Source organism: Dromaius novaehollandiae, chromosome 34 (genome assembly GCF_036370855.1).
Source record: "Dromaius novaehollandiae isolate bDroNov1 chromosome 34, bDroNov1.hap1, whole genome shotgun sequence".
NCBI lineage: Eukaryota > Metazoa > Chordata > Aves > Casuariiformes > Dromaiidae > Dromaius > Dromaius novaehollandiae.
In genome coordinates this window covers 1,443,577-1,456,651 of record NC_088133.1, presented here as the reverse complement: position 1 = coordinate 1,456,651, position 13,075 = coordinate 1,443,577, and the positions used below count along the sequence as shown (strand labels likewise).

At 67.2% G+C, this 13,075-nt stretch overlaps 1 protein-coding gene across 1 annotated transcript; it reads left to right on the top strand.

The window, feature by feature from the left end:
- Window positions 1–1,208: 1,208 nt before the first annotated feature.
- On the top strand, window positions 1,209–11,087 carry CAPNS1 (calpain small subunit 1). The gene is made up of 11 exons (XM_064502982.1): window positions 1,209–1,330; window positions 3,043–3,314; window positions 4,238–4,271; window positions 4,803–4,892; window positions 6,077–6,134; window positions 6,408–6,472; window positions 6,579–6,647; window positions 7,164–7,242; window positions 8,088–8,204; window positions 9,259–9,317; window positions 10,286–11,087. Exons 2-11 carry the CDS (start codon window positions 3,130–3,132, stop codon window positions 10,310–10,312), a joined length of 783 nt encoding a protein of 260 aa, XP_064359052.1. The 5' UTR covers window positions 1,209–1,330; window positions 3,043–3,129; the 3' UTR covers window positions 10,313–11,087.
- The last annotated feature ends 1,988 nt before the right edge of the window (window positions 11,088–13,075 follow it).

The window sequence follows — 13,075 nt, the reverse complement described above, 5'->3', positions numbered from 1 at the left end:
GATAGGACACGTGGGGACACTGGGGGGGGACACGGAGGAGGAACACAGGGACCCCAAGGATGGGATGGGGGGGGACAGGACACGGGGGGGGACATGGGGACCCCAAGGATGGGATGGGGGGGGACAGGACACGGGGGGACATTGGGGGGGGGACACGGAGAAGGAACACAGGGACCCCAAGGATGGGATGGGGGGGGACAGGACACGGGGGGACATTGGGGGGGGGACACGGAGGAGGAACACAGGGACCCCAAGGATGGGATGGGGGGGACAGGACACGGGGGGGGACACGGGGACCCCAAGGATGGGATGGGGGGGGACAGGACACGGGGGGACATTGGGGGGGGGGACACGGAGGAGGAACACAGGGACCCCAAGGATGGGATGCAGGGGGGCAGGACACGTGGGGGGGACATGGGGACCCCAAGGATGGGATGGGGGGGACAGGACACGTGGGGACACTGGGGGGGGACACGGAGAAGGAACACAGGGACCCCAGGGATGGGATGGGGGGGACAGGACACGGGGGGACACTGGGGGGGGACACGGAGAAGGAACACAGGGACCCCAAGGATGGGATGGGGGGGACAGGACACGGGGGGGGACATGGGGACCCCAGGGCTGGGATGGGGGGGGGACAGGACACGGGGGGGGACATGGGGACCCCAGGGCCGGGATGGGGGGTGGGACAGGACACGTGGGGACACTGGGGGGGGACATGGGGACCCCCAGGATGGGATGGGGGGGCCATGGGGACCCTGGGGGGGGACACGGGGACACCAGGAGTAGGACTATCTGCATTCCCTATTGGGGCCCCCCCCGCTCTCTATAGGGCCCGGCCGCCACCCCCAGCGGCCGCCGGCCCCACGGGCACCGCCGCCGCCATCTTCTTCCGCCCGCGTTACGTCACGCTGCGTCACCGGAAGGGCCGCGCCCGCCGCCGCCGCCAGAGAGGGGCGGGGCCCAGGGGCGCGCTCGCCCCGCCCTTCCCGCCGCTAGGCCACGCCCCAAGCCTCCACCACCGCGAGGCCACGCCCCCGGGTGCCGCAAGGCCACGCCCCCGGGTGCCGCAAGGCCACACCCCCTCCTGCCCCGGGTGCCGCCAGGTCCCGCCCCTGGGTGACGCCAGGCCCCGCCCCTCCCGCCGCCAGGCCCCGCCCCCTCCCGCCCCGGGCGCCGCCAGGCCCCGCCCCTGCGGGCCGGCCGGGTGCCCGCGGGGGGGGCGGGGCGGGGCGGGGCGGGGCTCCCGGACGCCTGGGCCCCAGGGCGCGGTTCGCAGTCGCTGCCGGGGAGCCGAGCGCGCCGCCGCCCAGCCGAGCCGAGCCCGCAGGTACCGGCACCGGCCGGGCCCCCCGGGGCCGCCCGACCCCCCGCAGCTCCCCGGGACGCCCCGGATTCCCCTTCCGGTTCCCGCGCGGGGTCGATCCCCGGGACCCTCCGGTTCCCCTTCCGGTTCCCCTTCCGGTTCCCCTTCCGGTTCCCGCGCGGGGTCGGTCCCCGAGACCCCCCGGTTCCCGCCCCCCGGGATCCCCCGCGGTCTCTTCCGGGATCCCCGGGATCCCCCGCTCCCCCCCCCGGGATCCCCCGCGGTCTCTTCCGGGATCCCTGGGATCCCCCGCTCCCCCCCCCGGGATCCCCCGCGGTCTCTTCCGGGATCCCCGGGATCCCCCGCTCCCCCCCCGGGATCCCCCGCGGTCTCTTCCGGGATCCCCGGGATCCCCCCGCCCCGCGGCGTGACTCAGCCCCCTCCCCCCCACCCCGGACGCCTGGGTCCCTTTCAGCCCGGGATGCCCCGGGGCGGGGTGGGGGCAGGGGGGGCTGCGGGGGCCCAGGCATCCGGGACCCCCCCCTCACTCAGGGTCTGGGGGATCCATAGGGGCCAGGGGGATCTATAGGGTCTTGGGGGATCCATAGGGCCTGGGGCGTCATAAGGCCTTGGGGGATCCATAGGGTCTGGGGGGTCCATAGGGCCCGGGGGGATCCACAGGGTCTTGGGGGATCCATAGGGTTTGGAGAAATCTATAAGGCCCAGAAGATCTATAGGGCCCAGGGAGGTCTGTAGGGCGTGGGGGATCTATAGGGGCCAGGGAGGTCCATAGGGCCCGGGGGGACTTATAGTGCCTGGGGGGGTCTATAGGATCTGGAGGAGGGTTTGTAGGACATAGGCATGTATATAGGGACCAGGAGAGTCTATAGGACCTGAAGTGTAGAGGGTTCTATAGGAGCTGTGGGAAATCTATAGGTCCTGGGAAGGGCTATAGGATCTAGAAGCATCCATAGTGTTTGGGAGAAATCCATAGCACCTAGTGGAAGTCTATAGGGGCCGGGGGGGATGTATTGGATCAAGGAGCATCCATAGGGCCTTGGCGGGGGGGGTGTCCATTGGGCCTGGAGAAGGTCCATAGGCCCTGAGGGGGGTTTATATACAGCTGAGGGGATCTATAGGGTCTGAGGGAGAATCTATAAGGTCTGGGGGGGTTTCTATAGAGCCTGGACCAGTTTTATAGGAGTTGGGGTTTCTATAGGGCCTGGGGGGATCTGTAGCAGCTGAGAGAGATCTACAGGGCTATGGGGATTCTATAGGGCTTGGGGGAAATGTATAGGTTTTAAGAGCACTCTATAAGATCTAGAAGTGTCTGAATGGTCTGTGGGGAATCCATAGGGCCTGGGGGAAGTCTATAGGGCCCAGGGGGTGTATGTATTAGACCAAGCAGCACCCATAGGGCTTTGGACCAGGGTGGGGGGAGTCCATAGAGCTCAGAGGAGTTGCCTATAGGTCCTGGAGATGTCTATAGGGCTTGGGGGCTATAAGGTTGGGGGGGCATCAAATGCTCTATAGGGTCTGGATGAGGCTTATGGTATATCTAGGGGCGCACAGGGTTGGGTGGGGGTCTACAGGACGTGGGGGGGTCCATAGGGCCATGGAGGACCCTATAGGGCCCAAGGCGGGGGCCTTTGGGGGGGGGAGGGGGGAATCTATAGGGTCCGGAGGGACCTATAGCGGCGCGCGGTACGCTAACGCTGTGCTCTGTTTCTCTGCAGCCTCTCCCAGCGCTCCCAGTGCCCCCCCGCAGCGCTCCCAGTGCCCCCCCCAGTGCTCCCAGTGCTCCCAGTCGGGGCGGCGGGGCCATGTTCCTGGTGAAGAACTTCCTGGGGGGGGGCGGGGGCGGGGGGGGCGGCGGGGGGGGGCTCCCCGGCAACATCGGCTCGGTGCTGGGGGGGCTGCTGAGCGGGGGGGGCGGCGGCGGCGGGGACCCCTTCAGGGGGGGCGGCGGCGCCCTGGGCATCATGGGGGGCGTCATCAACGCCATCAGGTGAGGGGACACGGGGACACGGGGGGGGGACACGGGGACGTGGGGGGAAATGGGGACATCGGAGCAGGATCTCGGGGGGGGGACATGGGAATGGGGACATGGGGACACGGGATTGCGGCTGTGGGGGGGACACGGGATTGCGGCTGTGGGGGGGACACAAGGTTGGGGACATGGGTGACACGGGATTGGGGACATGGTGACATGGGATTGGGGACATGGGGGACATGGGGACATGGGATTGGGGATGTGGGGGACATGGGTGACATGGAATTGGGGACATGGAGCGACACAGGATTGGGGACACAGGAGTGGGGACATGGGATTGGGGACACGGGAGTGGGGACATGACACAAGATTGGGGACATGGGATTGGGGACGGGAGTGGGGACATGGGGGACACAGGAGTGGGGACACGGGATTGGGGACATGGGTGTCATGGGACTGGGGACATGGACATGGGAGCAGGGACATTGACACAGGACTGGGGACATGGGGACACAGGATTGGGACACGAGATTGGGGACATGGGGGACAGGAGTGAGGACATGGGGCGACAGGGGATTGGGGACACGGGAGTGGGGACATGGACAGGAGCAGGGACATGGGGGACACAGGATTGGGGACATGGGATTGGGGACGTGGGGATGACACAGGATTGGGACATGGGAGCAGGGACATGGGGACACGGGTTTGGGGACATGGGGACATGGGACTGTGGTCACGGGGGGGACACGGGATTGGAGACATGGGATTGGGGACGTGGGGATGACACAGGATTGGGACATGGGGGACATGGGAGCGGGGACATGGGGACACAGGATTGTGGTCATGGGGGGGGGACGCGGGAGTGGGGACGTGGGGGGGACAGGGGAGGGGGTGGGGCCACCCCTGGGTGCTCTGACCCCCCCCCTTTTCCCTCCCAGTCAAGCGGCCGCCCAGTATAACCCCGAGCCACCAGTAAGTGACCCCCGACCCCTGTTTTGGGGACCCCCGACCCCCCCAGGGCCACATCCCTGGTGGGGGGCTGGGCCCCCCCCACGTTTCGGGGTCCCCCCAGCCCCCTCATTGCACCTGGGGAGTCAGGGCCCCCCCGGGTTTGGGGTCCCCCTGGTTCCCCTCCCCAGCGGGGTCAGGGACCCCCACGTTTTGGGGTCCCCCCCAGTGACCCCCCCCGGGGGGTCAGGATCTCCCCCAGGTTTCGGGGTCCCCCAGTGCCCCCCCAGTGGGATCAGGGTCCCCCCTGGGTTTTGGGGTCCCCCTGGTTCCCCCCAGCCCCCCAGCGGGGTCAGGGTCCCCCCTGGGTTTTGGGGTCCTCCCCAGTGACCCCCCCACCCCCCGGTGGGTTCAGGGCCCCCCCACGTTTCGGGGTCCCCCCAGCCCCCTCATTGCCCCTGGGGAGTCAGGGCCCCCCCGGGTTTTGGGGTCCCCTGATGCTCCCCCAGCCCCCCCCGGGTTTTGGGGACCCCCAGTGACCCCCCCGCCCCCCAGCCCCCCCGGACCCACATCTCCACGGTGGACGCCAACGAGAGCGAGGAGGTTCGGCAGTTTCGGCGGCTCTTCACCCAGCTCGCCGGAGAAGTGAGTGGCGCCGGGATCCCCCGGGATCCACCAGCCCCCCCGAGATCCCTCACCCCCCCCCAGGATCCCCAACACCCCCCGGGATCCCCCGATCCCCCCCAAAATGTCCCATCCCCGTCCAACCTCCCTGTTCCCCCCCCAGGCCTCATCGCCCCCCCTGGATCCTCACTGGATCCCCCCGGATTCCTGGATCCCTCTGGACTCCCCAAGATGTCTCTGGCCCCACTAGATCCCCCTAGACCCTCCCCCAGACTCCTGCCCCCCTCAATCCTCCTGGATCCCCAGATCCACCCAGATGCCCTTTGGATCCCTCTGATCCTCCTGGATCCCCAGTCCCCTCTGGGTCATTGTGGATCCCCCCCAAAATGTCTCTGGCCCCAGTAGATCCCTATGGATCTCCCCTGGACACCCCCCCCCAGATCCTCTCCAGATCCTCCTTGATCACCCCCTGGATGCCTTGATCTCGCTGGATCTCTGGGGACTTCCCAGAATGCCTCCAGCGCTAGCAGATTCTTCTGGATCCCTCTTGGATCCTTAGAGCCCTCTGGATCCCCATAGAGCCCCAGGCCTTGTTTAGCCCCACCAGATCCCACTGGATCTTTTGTAGATGTCTATACTCCTGTGGATCCCCCCAACTCCTATGGCCCCACCAGATTCCCTTAGATCCCAGCCCCTCTTGGACCCCCAGACCCCTTTGGGGCCCACCAGATCCCCCTAGACCCTCCTGCATCCCTAGACCTCTCTGGATCTCTCCAGACTCCTGTTTGCCCCCACCAGATTCCTCCTAGATCCTCAGATCCCCTTGCACCCCCTCCAACCTTCTTGGCCCCCACTGGATCCCACCTGTTCCCCCTGTATCCTCAGATGCTCTCCAGCCCCACCAGATCCTTCTGGATCCCCCGGACCCCCCCCAATCCTCACAGCCCCCGCTGACCCCCAGGGGATCACTGGACCCTACTTGGTCCCACCAGATCCCATTGGATCCCTGTGAATCCTTTGAGCCTCCAGTGGATCCCTGTTCGCCTCTGGTGTTTTCCTCCTCCAGACACTGCCGGAGCCTTGAGCCCCCCCAGATGCCCCCCAGCACCCCAGGGTGGGGGTCAGGGTGGGGCTGGGGGGCTCCCCAGGGTGGGGGTGTCCCCCAGGGTGGGGGGGGCACCCCGTGACGCCCCGTCTCCCCGCAGGACATGGAGGTGAGCCCCACCGAGCTCATGAACATCCTCAACAAGGTGGTCACCCGCCGTAAGTGCCCCCCACCCTGGGCCCCGGGGTCCCCGCGGCGGGGGGGGGGGGCACTGGGAGCCCCCCCAAACCCACCGACATCGAGATATGGGTGGCAGTGGGGGGTGCACAACCCTATATTAGCCACTGGAGAATCCACTCCAATGCCATTTGGGCTCGTTTGGGGGGAGAGGGGGGTGTCCCGGACTCCTGGGTCCACTTTTTGGGGGGGAGGGGCACCTCCTTGAGGGCCCCCCCAACACCCCCCCCCCCAATTTTGCCCCCCCCCGGCAGACCCCGACCTGAAGACGGACGGCTTCGGCATCGACACGTGTCGCAGCATGGTGGCCGTCATGGACGTATCCTTTTGAGGGGGGGGATTTTGGGGGCAGAATGGGCAGATTTGGGGTCTCCTTATTGGGGGGGGCTGTCCCCCCCCCCAAATATCCTTGACCCCCCCCCCAGAGCGACACGACGGGGAAGTTGGGCTTCGAGGAGTTCAAGTATTTGTGGAATAACATCAAGAAGTGGCAGGTGAGGGGGGGGAAAACCCCCAAATTTGGGACCCCCCCAGGACCAAAATCCTGGGGTGGGGGGCAGAGACCCCCCCCGACCCCTCCCCAAAATCCGCAGGGGAGTGGGGAAGAAATGGGAGCTTTGGGGGGGGGGAAATGGGGACCCCCCCTGGACCCCCAAATTCTTGGGGTGAAACCTGCCAGAAATGGGCAAGTTTGGGACCCCTCAGATTCGTGGGGGGGGGACAAGGAAGAAGTGGGACCACCCCACAGCACCCCCAAACCCTAGGGGGGGGCTGAGGAATTGGGGACCCCCCCGGGGACCCCCAAACTCCTTGGGGGGGGGCAGTGGATCCCCCAAATCCCAAACAGAAGCAGGGCAAGAAAACTGGGGGGGGGGGGGGGGGTTGCTGTGCCGCTGGGGGAGTTTGGGGGGGACCCCAGGGTGCTGGGGGACCCCCTGGGGTGCTGGGTGGGGGGGGCATCCCCCTGCCCCCCCCAGGCCCCCCCCAATTTCTCCTGTGCCCCCCCAAAGTGCATCTACAAGCAGTTCGACACCGACCGCTCGGGCACCATCGGGGCCCGGGAGCTGCCCGGCGCCTTCCAGGCGGCAGGTGGGGGCCGGGGGGGCATTTGGGGGGGGGGGGGCAAAGGCTTTTGGGGGGGCCCAAGGGCTTTGGGGGGGGGGTCAGGGGCATTTTGGGGGGGCCCGAGGGCTTTGGGGGAGCTGGGAGTATCTGGGGGGGAGGCGTAGTTGTGGGGCTGGGGGCGTTTTGGGGGGGGGCATTTTGGGGGGGTGTCAGGGACATTCGCGGGGTGCTGGGGGGCCCTGGGGGGGGTCAGGGGTCTGGTTGGCTGTGGTTAGGGGGTGCTGGGGGGATTTGGGGGGGTCCTGGGGGGGGGTTGTGGGGGTCTGGGAGGCTTTGGGAGGACCTGGGGGCTTTGGGGGGTCTGGGGGGCTTTGGGAGGTCCTGGGGGATTTGGGGGGGTCCTGGGGGGGTCGTGGGGTGCTGGGGGGCTTTGGGAGGTCCTGGGGGCTTTGGGGGGGTCCTGGGGGGGTCCTGGGGTGCTGGGGGGCTTCGGGGGGTCCTGGGGGGGTCCTGGGGGACTTTGGGAGGTCCTGGGGGATTTGGGGGGGGGCTGAGGGGGTCGTGGTGTGCTGGGGGGCTGAGGAGGTCCTGGGGGCTTTGGGGGGTTCTTGGGGTGCTAGGGGGCTTTGGGGGGGTCCGGGGGGGGGTCCTGGGGGACTTTAGGGGGGTGCCAGGGGGATTTGGGGGGGTCTGGGGGATTTGGGGGGGTCCTGGGGGGGGTGCTGGGGGGATTTGGGGGGTCCGGGGTAGGTGGTTCAGGGGTGCAGTGGGTCGTGGGTGCTGGCAGGTTTTGAGGGGCTCCTGGGGCAGGCTGGGGGGGGGGATTTGGGGGGGGGTCCGGGCGGGGGTCCCACGCAGCCCCCCCCCAGGCTTCGGGCTGCCGGAGCCGCTGTGGGCGGTGATGGCGCGGCGCTACGGGGACGAGGACGGCAGCCTCGACTTCGACAACTTCATCAGCTGCCTCGTGCGCCTCGACGCCATGTTCCGTGAGCAGCGGGGGCACCCATGGGTGGGGGGGGGGGGGGGCGGGACACCCCCCACCCCGGGCTGGGGGCACCCGGCGACAGGCAGCACCCCTGGGCTGGGGGGAACCGGCCAGGGATGGGGGGCACCCATGGGTGGGGGGGGCACCTGGGACAGGGGGCACCCATGGGTGGGGGGGGACCCAGGGGGTGGGGACCCATGGCGGGGGCACCCATGGGTGGGTGGGGGGACAACCCCCCGAGCTGGGGACACCCGGGGACAGGCAGCACCCCTGGGCTGGGGGGAACCGGCCAGGGATGGGGGGCACCTGGGGGGGGGGGCACCCATGGGTGGGGGGGGCACCTGGGACAGGGGGCACCCATGGGTGGTGGGGGGGACAACCCCTAGAGCTGGGGACACCTGGGGACAGGCAGCACCCCCAGAATTGGGGAGACCCCCCCCCAATTTGGGGGAGACCCCTGGTGACCCCTGTCATTGGGGACCCCCCCGGGATATAGGGGCCTCTTGGGGGTTTTGGGGACCCCCCGGCACTTTTGGGGACCCCCATGGCACAGGGTGATCCCCGGAAATTGGGGACCCCCTGGATTTCGGGGGACCCTCCCTGGGGCTTTAGGGGACCCCCAGAACATGGGGTGACCCTGGATTTTGGGGACCCCCCGAGATATAGGGGACTCTCGGGGGTTTTGGGGACCCCGTGGCACTTTGGGGGGCCCCCAGGGCATGGAGGGACCCCTGGAAATGGGGGACCCCCTGGATTTTGGGCCCCCATGGGTGCTTTGGAGGGGTCCCGTGGCAGGGGGTCCCCCTGGAGCTATAGGGGACCCCCAGAACATGGGGATTTTGGGGGGGCCCTGAGATATCGGGGCCTCTCGGGGGTTTTGGGGACCCCCTGGGGCTTTTGGGGACCCCCAGGACGGGGGGAAACCCTGGACTTTGGGGACCCCCAGGCTTATTGGACCCCCTGGGGCTTTGGGGAACCCCTGGGGCTTTTGGGGGGGCCCTGGGGGGTTTGGGGGGGCCCAACTGGGGCCCCCCCTCACCCTGCTTCTCCCCCAGGTGCCTTCAAGTCCCTGGACCGGGACGGGACCGGGCAGATCCGCGTGAGCCTCCAGGAGGTGAGTTGGGGGGTCCCCCCACCCCTATAGGGTCCCCCAGATCCCTATAGGGCCCCTCGTTTCTATAGAAGGTCCTAAATGCCTATAAGGTCACCCCGAGTGGCTATATGGCACCCTAAAAGCTGACTGGGCCTCTGCAGTCCCTATGGAGCCCCCCAAATCCTTGTGGAGCCCCCCAAATCCCTATAGGAGTCCCCAAATCTGTATAGGGACCCCCAAATCCCTATAGGGTCCTTCACATCTTTACAGGAATCTCCAATCCCTATAGAGCCACCCTAAATCCCTATAGGGACCCCCAAATACTTAAGGAGCAGCCTGGAATGCTTATAGATCCTTATGGAGCACCCCGTACACCTATAGAGCAACCGCAGATCCCTATAGGGGCCCCCAAGTCCCTATGGGACACTGCAAATCTCTCTAGGGCCCCCTGTATCCCCATCCAGCACCCCAAATCCCTATAGGGTCCTCCAAATCCTTACAGGGACCTCCAATCCCTATAGAGCCACCCTAAATCCCTATAGGGACTCTCAAATACTTAAGGAGCAACCTGAAATGCTTTTAGATCCTTATGGAGCACCCCATACCCCTATAGAGCAACCCCAGATCCCTATAGGGGCCCCCAAGTCCCTATGGGACGCTGCAAATCTCTCTAGGGCCCCCCGTATCCCCATCCAGCACCCCAAATCCCTATAGGGTCCCACAAAGCCCTGTAGGGCCCTCAAATCCCTAAAGAGGAGCCCCAAGCCCCTATAGGGTACCCCAAATCTCTATAGGGACTTCCTGACCTATATAGAGTCCTTCAAATCCGTTTTGGGGCCCCCAAATCCCATTATAACACCCCAAATCCCTATAAGGTGACCCCGAATCCCTATAGGGTGGCTGCCCATCCCTATAGGGTGATTCCCAGTCCCTATAGGGCCCCCCCCGGTCCCTATAGGCACCCTCTGACTCCTGCCTTCTCTCCGCAGTGGCTCCAGCTCACCATGTACTCCTGAGGCGCCCATGCCGTGGGGGGGGCCCGGACCCCCCACCCTGCACCCCAAATCTGCGCCACCCCCATATGGCACCCCAATCCCGTGCCCCCCATATAGCACCCCACTTCTGCACCCCCCCACCCTGCACCCCAAATCTGCACCCCCCCAAACAGCACCCCTATTTGGGGTCCCCCATATGACACCCCACTTCTGCACCCCCCACCCTGCACCCCAAATCTGTGCCCCCCCATACAGCACCCCAATTTGGGGTCCCCCCCATATAGCACCCCACTTCTGCACTCCCCACCCTGCACCCCAATTTGGGGTCTCCCCATTTAGCACCCCACTTTTGCACCCTCCATACAGCACCCCCAATCTGCGCCCCCCCATACAGCACCCCAATTTGGGGTCCCCCCCATATAGCACTCCACTTCTGCACCCCCCACCCTGCACCCCACACCTGTGCCCCCCCCATAAAACACCCCAAATCTGCACACACCCCCCATACAGCACCCCAATTCGGGGTCTCCCCATATAGCACCCTACTCATGCACCCCCCATACAGCACCCTAAATCTGTGCCCCCCATATGACACCCCACTTCTGCACCCCCCACCCTGCACCCCGAATCTGCACCCCATTTTGCCCCCCCGCTGCACCCCGCTTCCGCGCCCCCCACCCACGTCTCCCCGCGCGGGGGCACCCTGGGGGGTGCCCGGGGGGGGGTCGCACCCTGACCCCCCCCGCACGGTTTCGGGGGGCTGCTGTGCCCCCCCAGTAAAGCCTGCCTGGCCCTACCTCGCGCCTGGCCTCATTTCGGGGGGCTCCGGGGGGGGGGGCAGGACGCCTGGGCCCCGTGGGGGGGCACGGCCGGGGGGGGCCCAGGCGTCCGGGTGGGACGAGGGACCCGGGTGTGCTGGGGCCAGCCGGGAGGGGGGCTGGGGGGGGTATGGGGGATATAGGGTGCTATAGGGGCTATAAGGAGCATAGGGGGCCATGGGGTAGGGGTGCTATGGGGGGATAAAGGGGGTATAAGGAGCATAGGGGGCCATGAGGGTATGGGGGCTATAGGGGGATATAGGGGGTATAAGGAGCATAGGGGGCCGTAGGGGTATGGGGGCTATAGGGGATATAAGGAGCATAGGGGGCCATGGGGGTAGGGGTGCTATAGGGGGATATAGGGGGTATAAGGAGCGTAGGGGGCCATGGGGGTAGGGGTGCTATAGGGGGATATAGGGGCTATAAGGAGCATAGGGGGCTGTAGGGGTATGGGGGCTATAGGGGAATATAGGAGGTATAAGAAGCATAGGGGGCCATGGGGGAATGGGTGCTATGGGGGAATATAGTGGCTATAAGGAGCGTAGGGGGCCATGGGGGTATGGGTGCTACAGGGGGATATAGGCGGTATAAGGAGTATAGGGGGCCATGGGGGTATGGGTGCTATAGGGTGCTATAGGGGATATAAGGAGCATAGGGGGCTGTAGGCCTATGGGTGCACTGGGGGAGCATAGGGGCTATGGGAATGTGGCCTACAGGGGGCTATGGGGGCTATAGGGGGAGATGAGGCCTATAGGTGCTATAGGTGTACGGGGGTTAGAGGAGTACGGGGAGGTGGGTGCCCGTCCCGGCACGGTGCCGGGTGCCCCAGCAGGCGGGTGCCGGGTTCTGGGAGGGGGGTGCCGGGTTCTGGGTGCCCATCGGGGCGGGTGGGTGCCGGGTTCTGGGAGGGGGGTGCCGGGTTCTGGGTGCCCATCGGGGCGGGCGGGTGCCGGGTTCTGGGAGGGGGGTGCCGGGTTCTGGGTGCCCATCGGGGCGGGCGGGTGCTGGGTGCAGGCGGGCGGGTGCTGGGTGCCCGTGTCCCAGCAGGCAGGTGCCTGTCCGGGCAGGCAGCTCCTGGGTGCCGTCCCAGCTGGGTGCCCATCCCAGTAGGCTGCTGGGTGCAGGCGGGTCCCAGGTCCTGGGTGCTGGGTGCCCATCCCAGCTGGGTGCCCATCCTGGTAGGGTCCTGGGTGCAGGGTGCCCGTCCCAGCTGGGTGCCCATCCCAGTAGGCTGCTGGGTGCAGGCGGGTCCTGGGTCCCGGGTGCTGGGTGCCCATCCCAGTTGGGTGCCATCCTGGCAGGGTCCCGGGTTCCGGGTGCTGGGTGCCGTCCCAGCTGGGTGCCATCCTGGCAGGGTCCCGGGTGCAGGGTGCTGGGTGCCATCCCAGCTGGGTGCCCATCCCAGTAGGGTGCTGGGTGCAGGCAGGTCCCAGGTCCCGGGTTCCGGGTGCTGGGTGCCCATCCCAGTTGGGTGCCATCCTGGCAGGGTCCCGGGTCCCGGGTGCTGGGTGCCATCCCAGCTGGGTGCCCATCCCAGTAGGGTGCTGGGTGCAGGCGGGTCCCAGGTCCCGGGTCCCAGGTGCTGGGTGCTGGGTGCCGTCCCAGCAGGGTCCCAGGTCCCGGGTGCTGGGTGCCATCCCAGCTGGGTGCCCATCCCAGCAGGGAGCTGGGTGCAGGTGCCCGTCCCAGCTGGGTGCCCATCCCAGTAGGGTGCTGGGTGCAGGCGGGTGCCGGGTGCCGGGTGCAGGTGCCCGTCCCAGCTGGGTGCTGGGTGCAGGAGGGTGCTGGGTCCTGGGTGCTGGGTGCCGTCCCAGCTGGGTGCCCATCCCAGTAGGGTGCTGGGTGCAGGCGGGTCCCGGCTCCCGGGTGCTGGGTGCAGGTGCCCGTCCCAGCTGGGTGCCGTCCCAGCTGGGTGCCCATCCCAGTAGGCTGCTGGGTGCTGGGTCCAGGGTGGTGGGTGCCATCC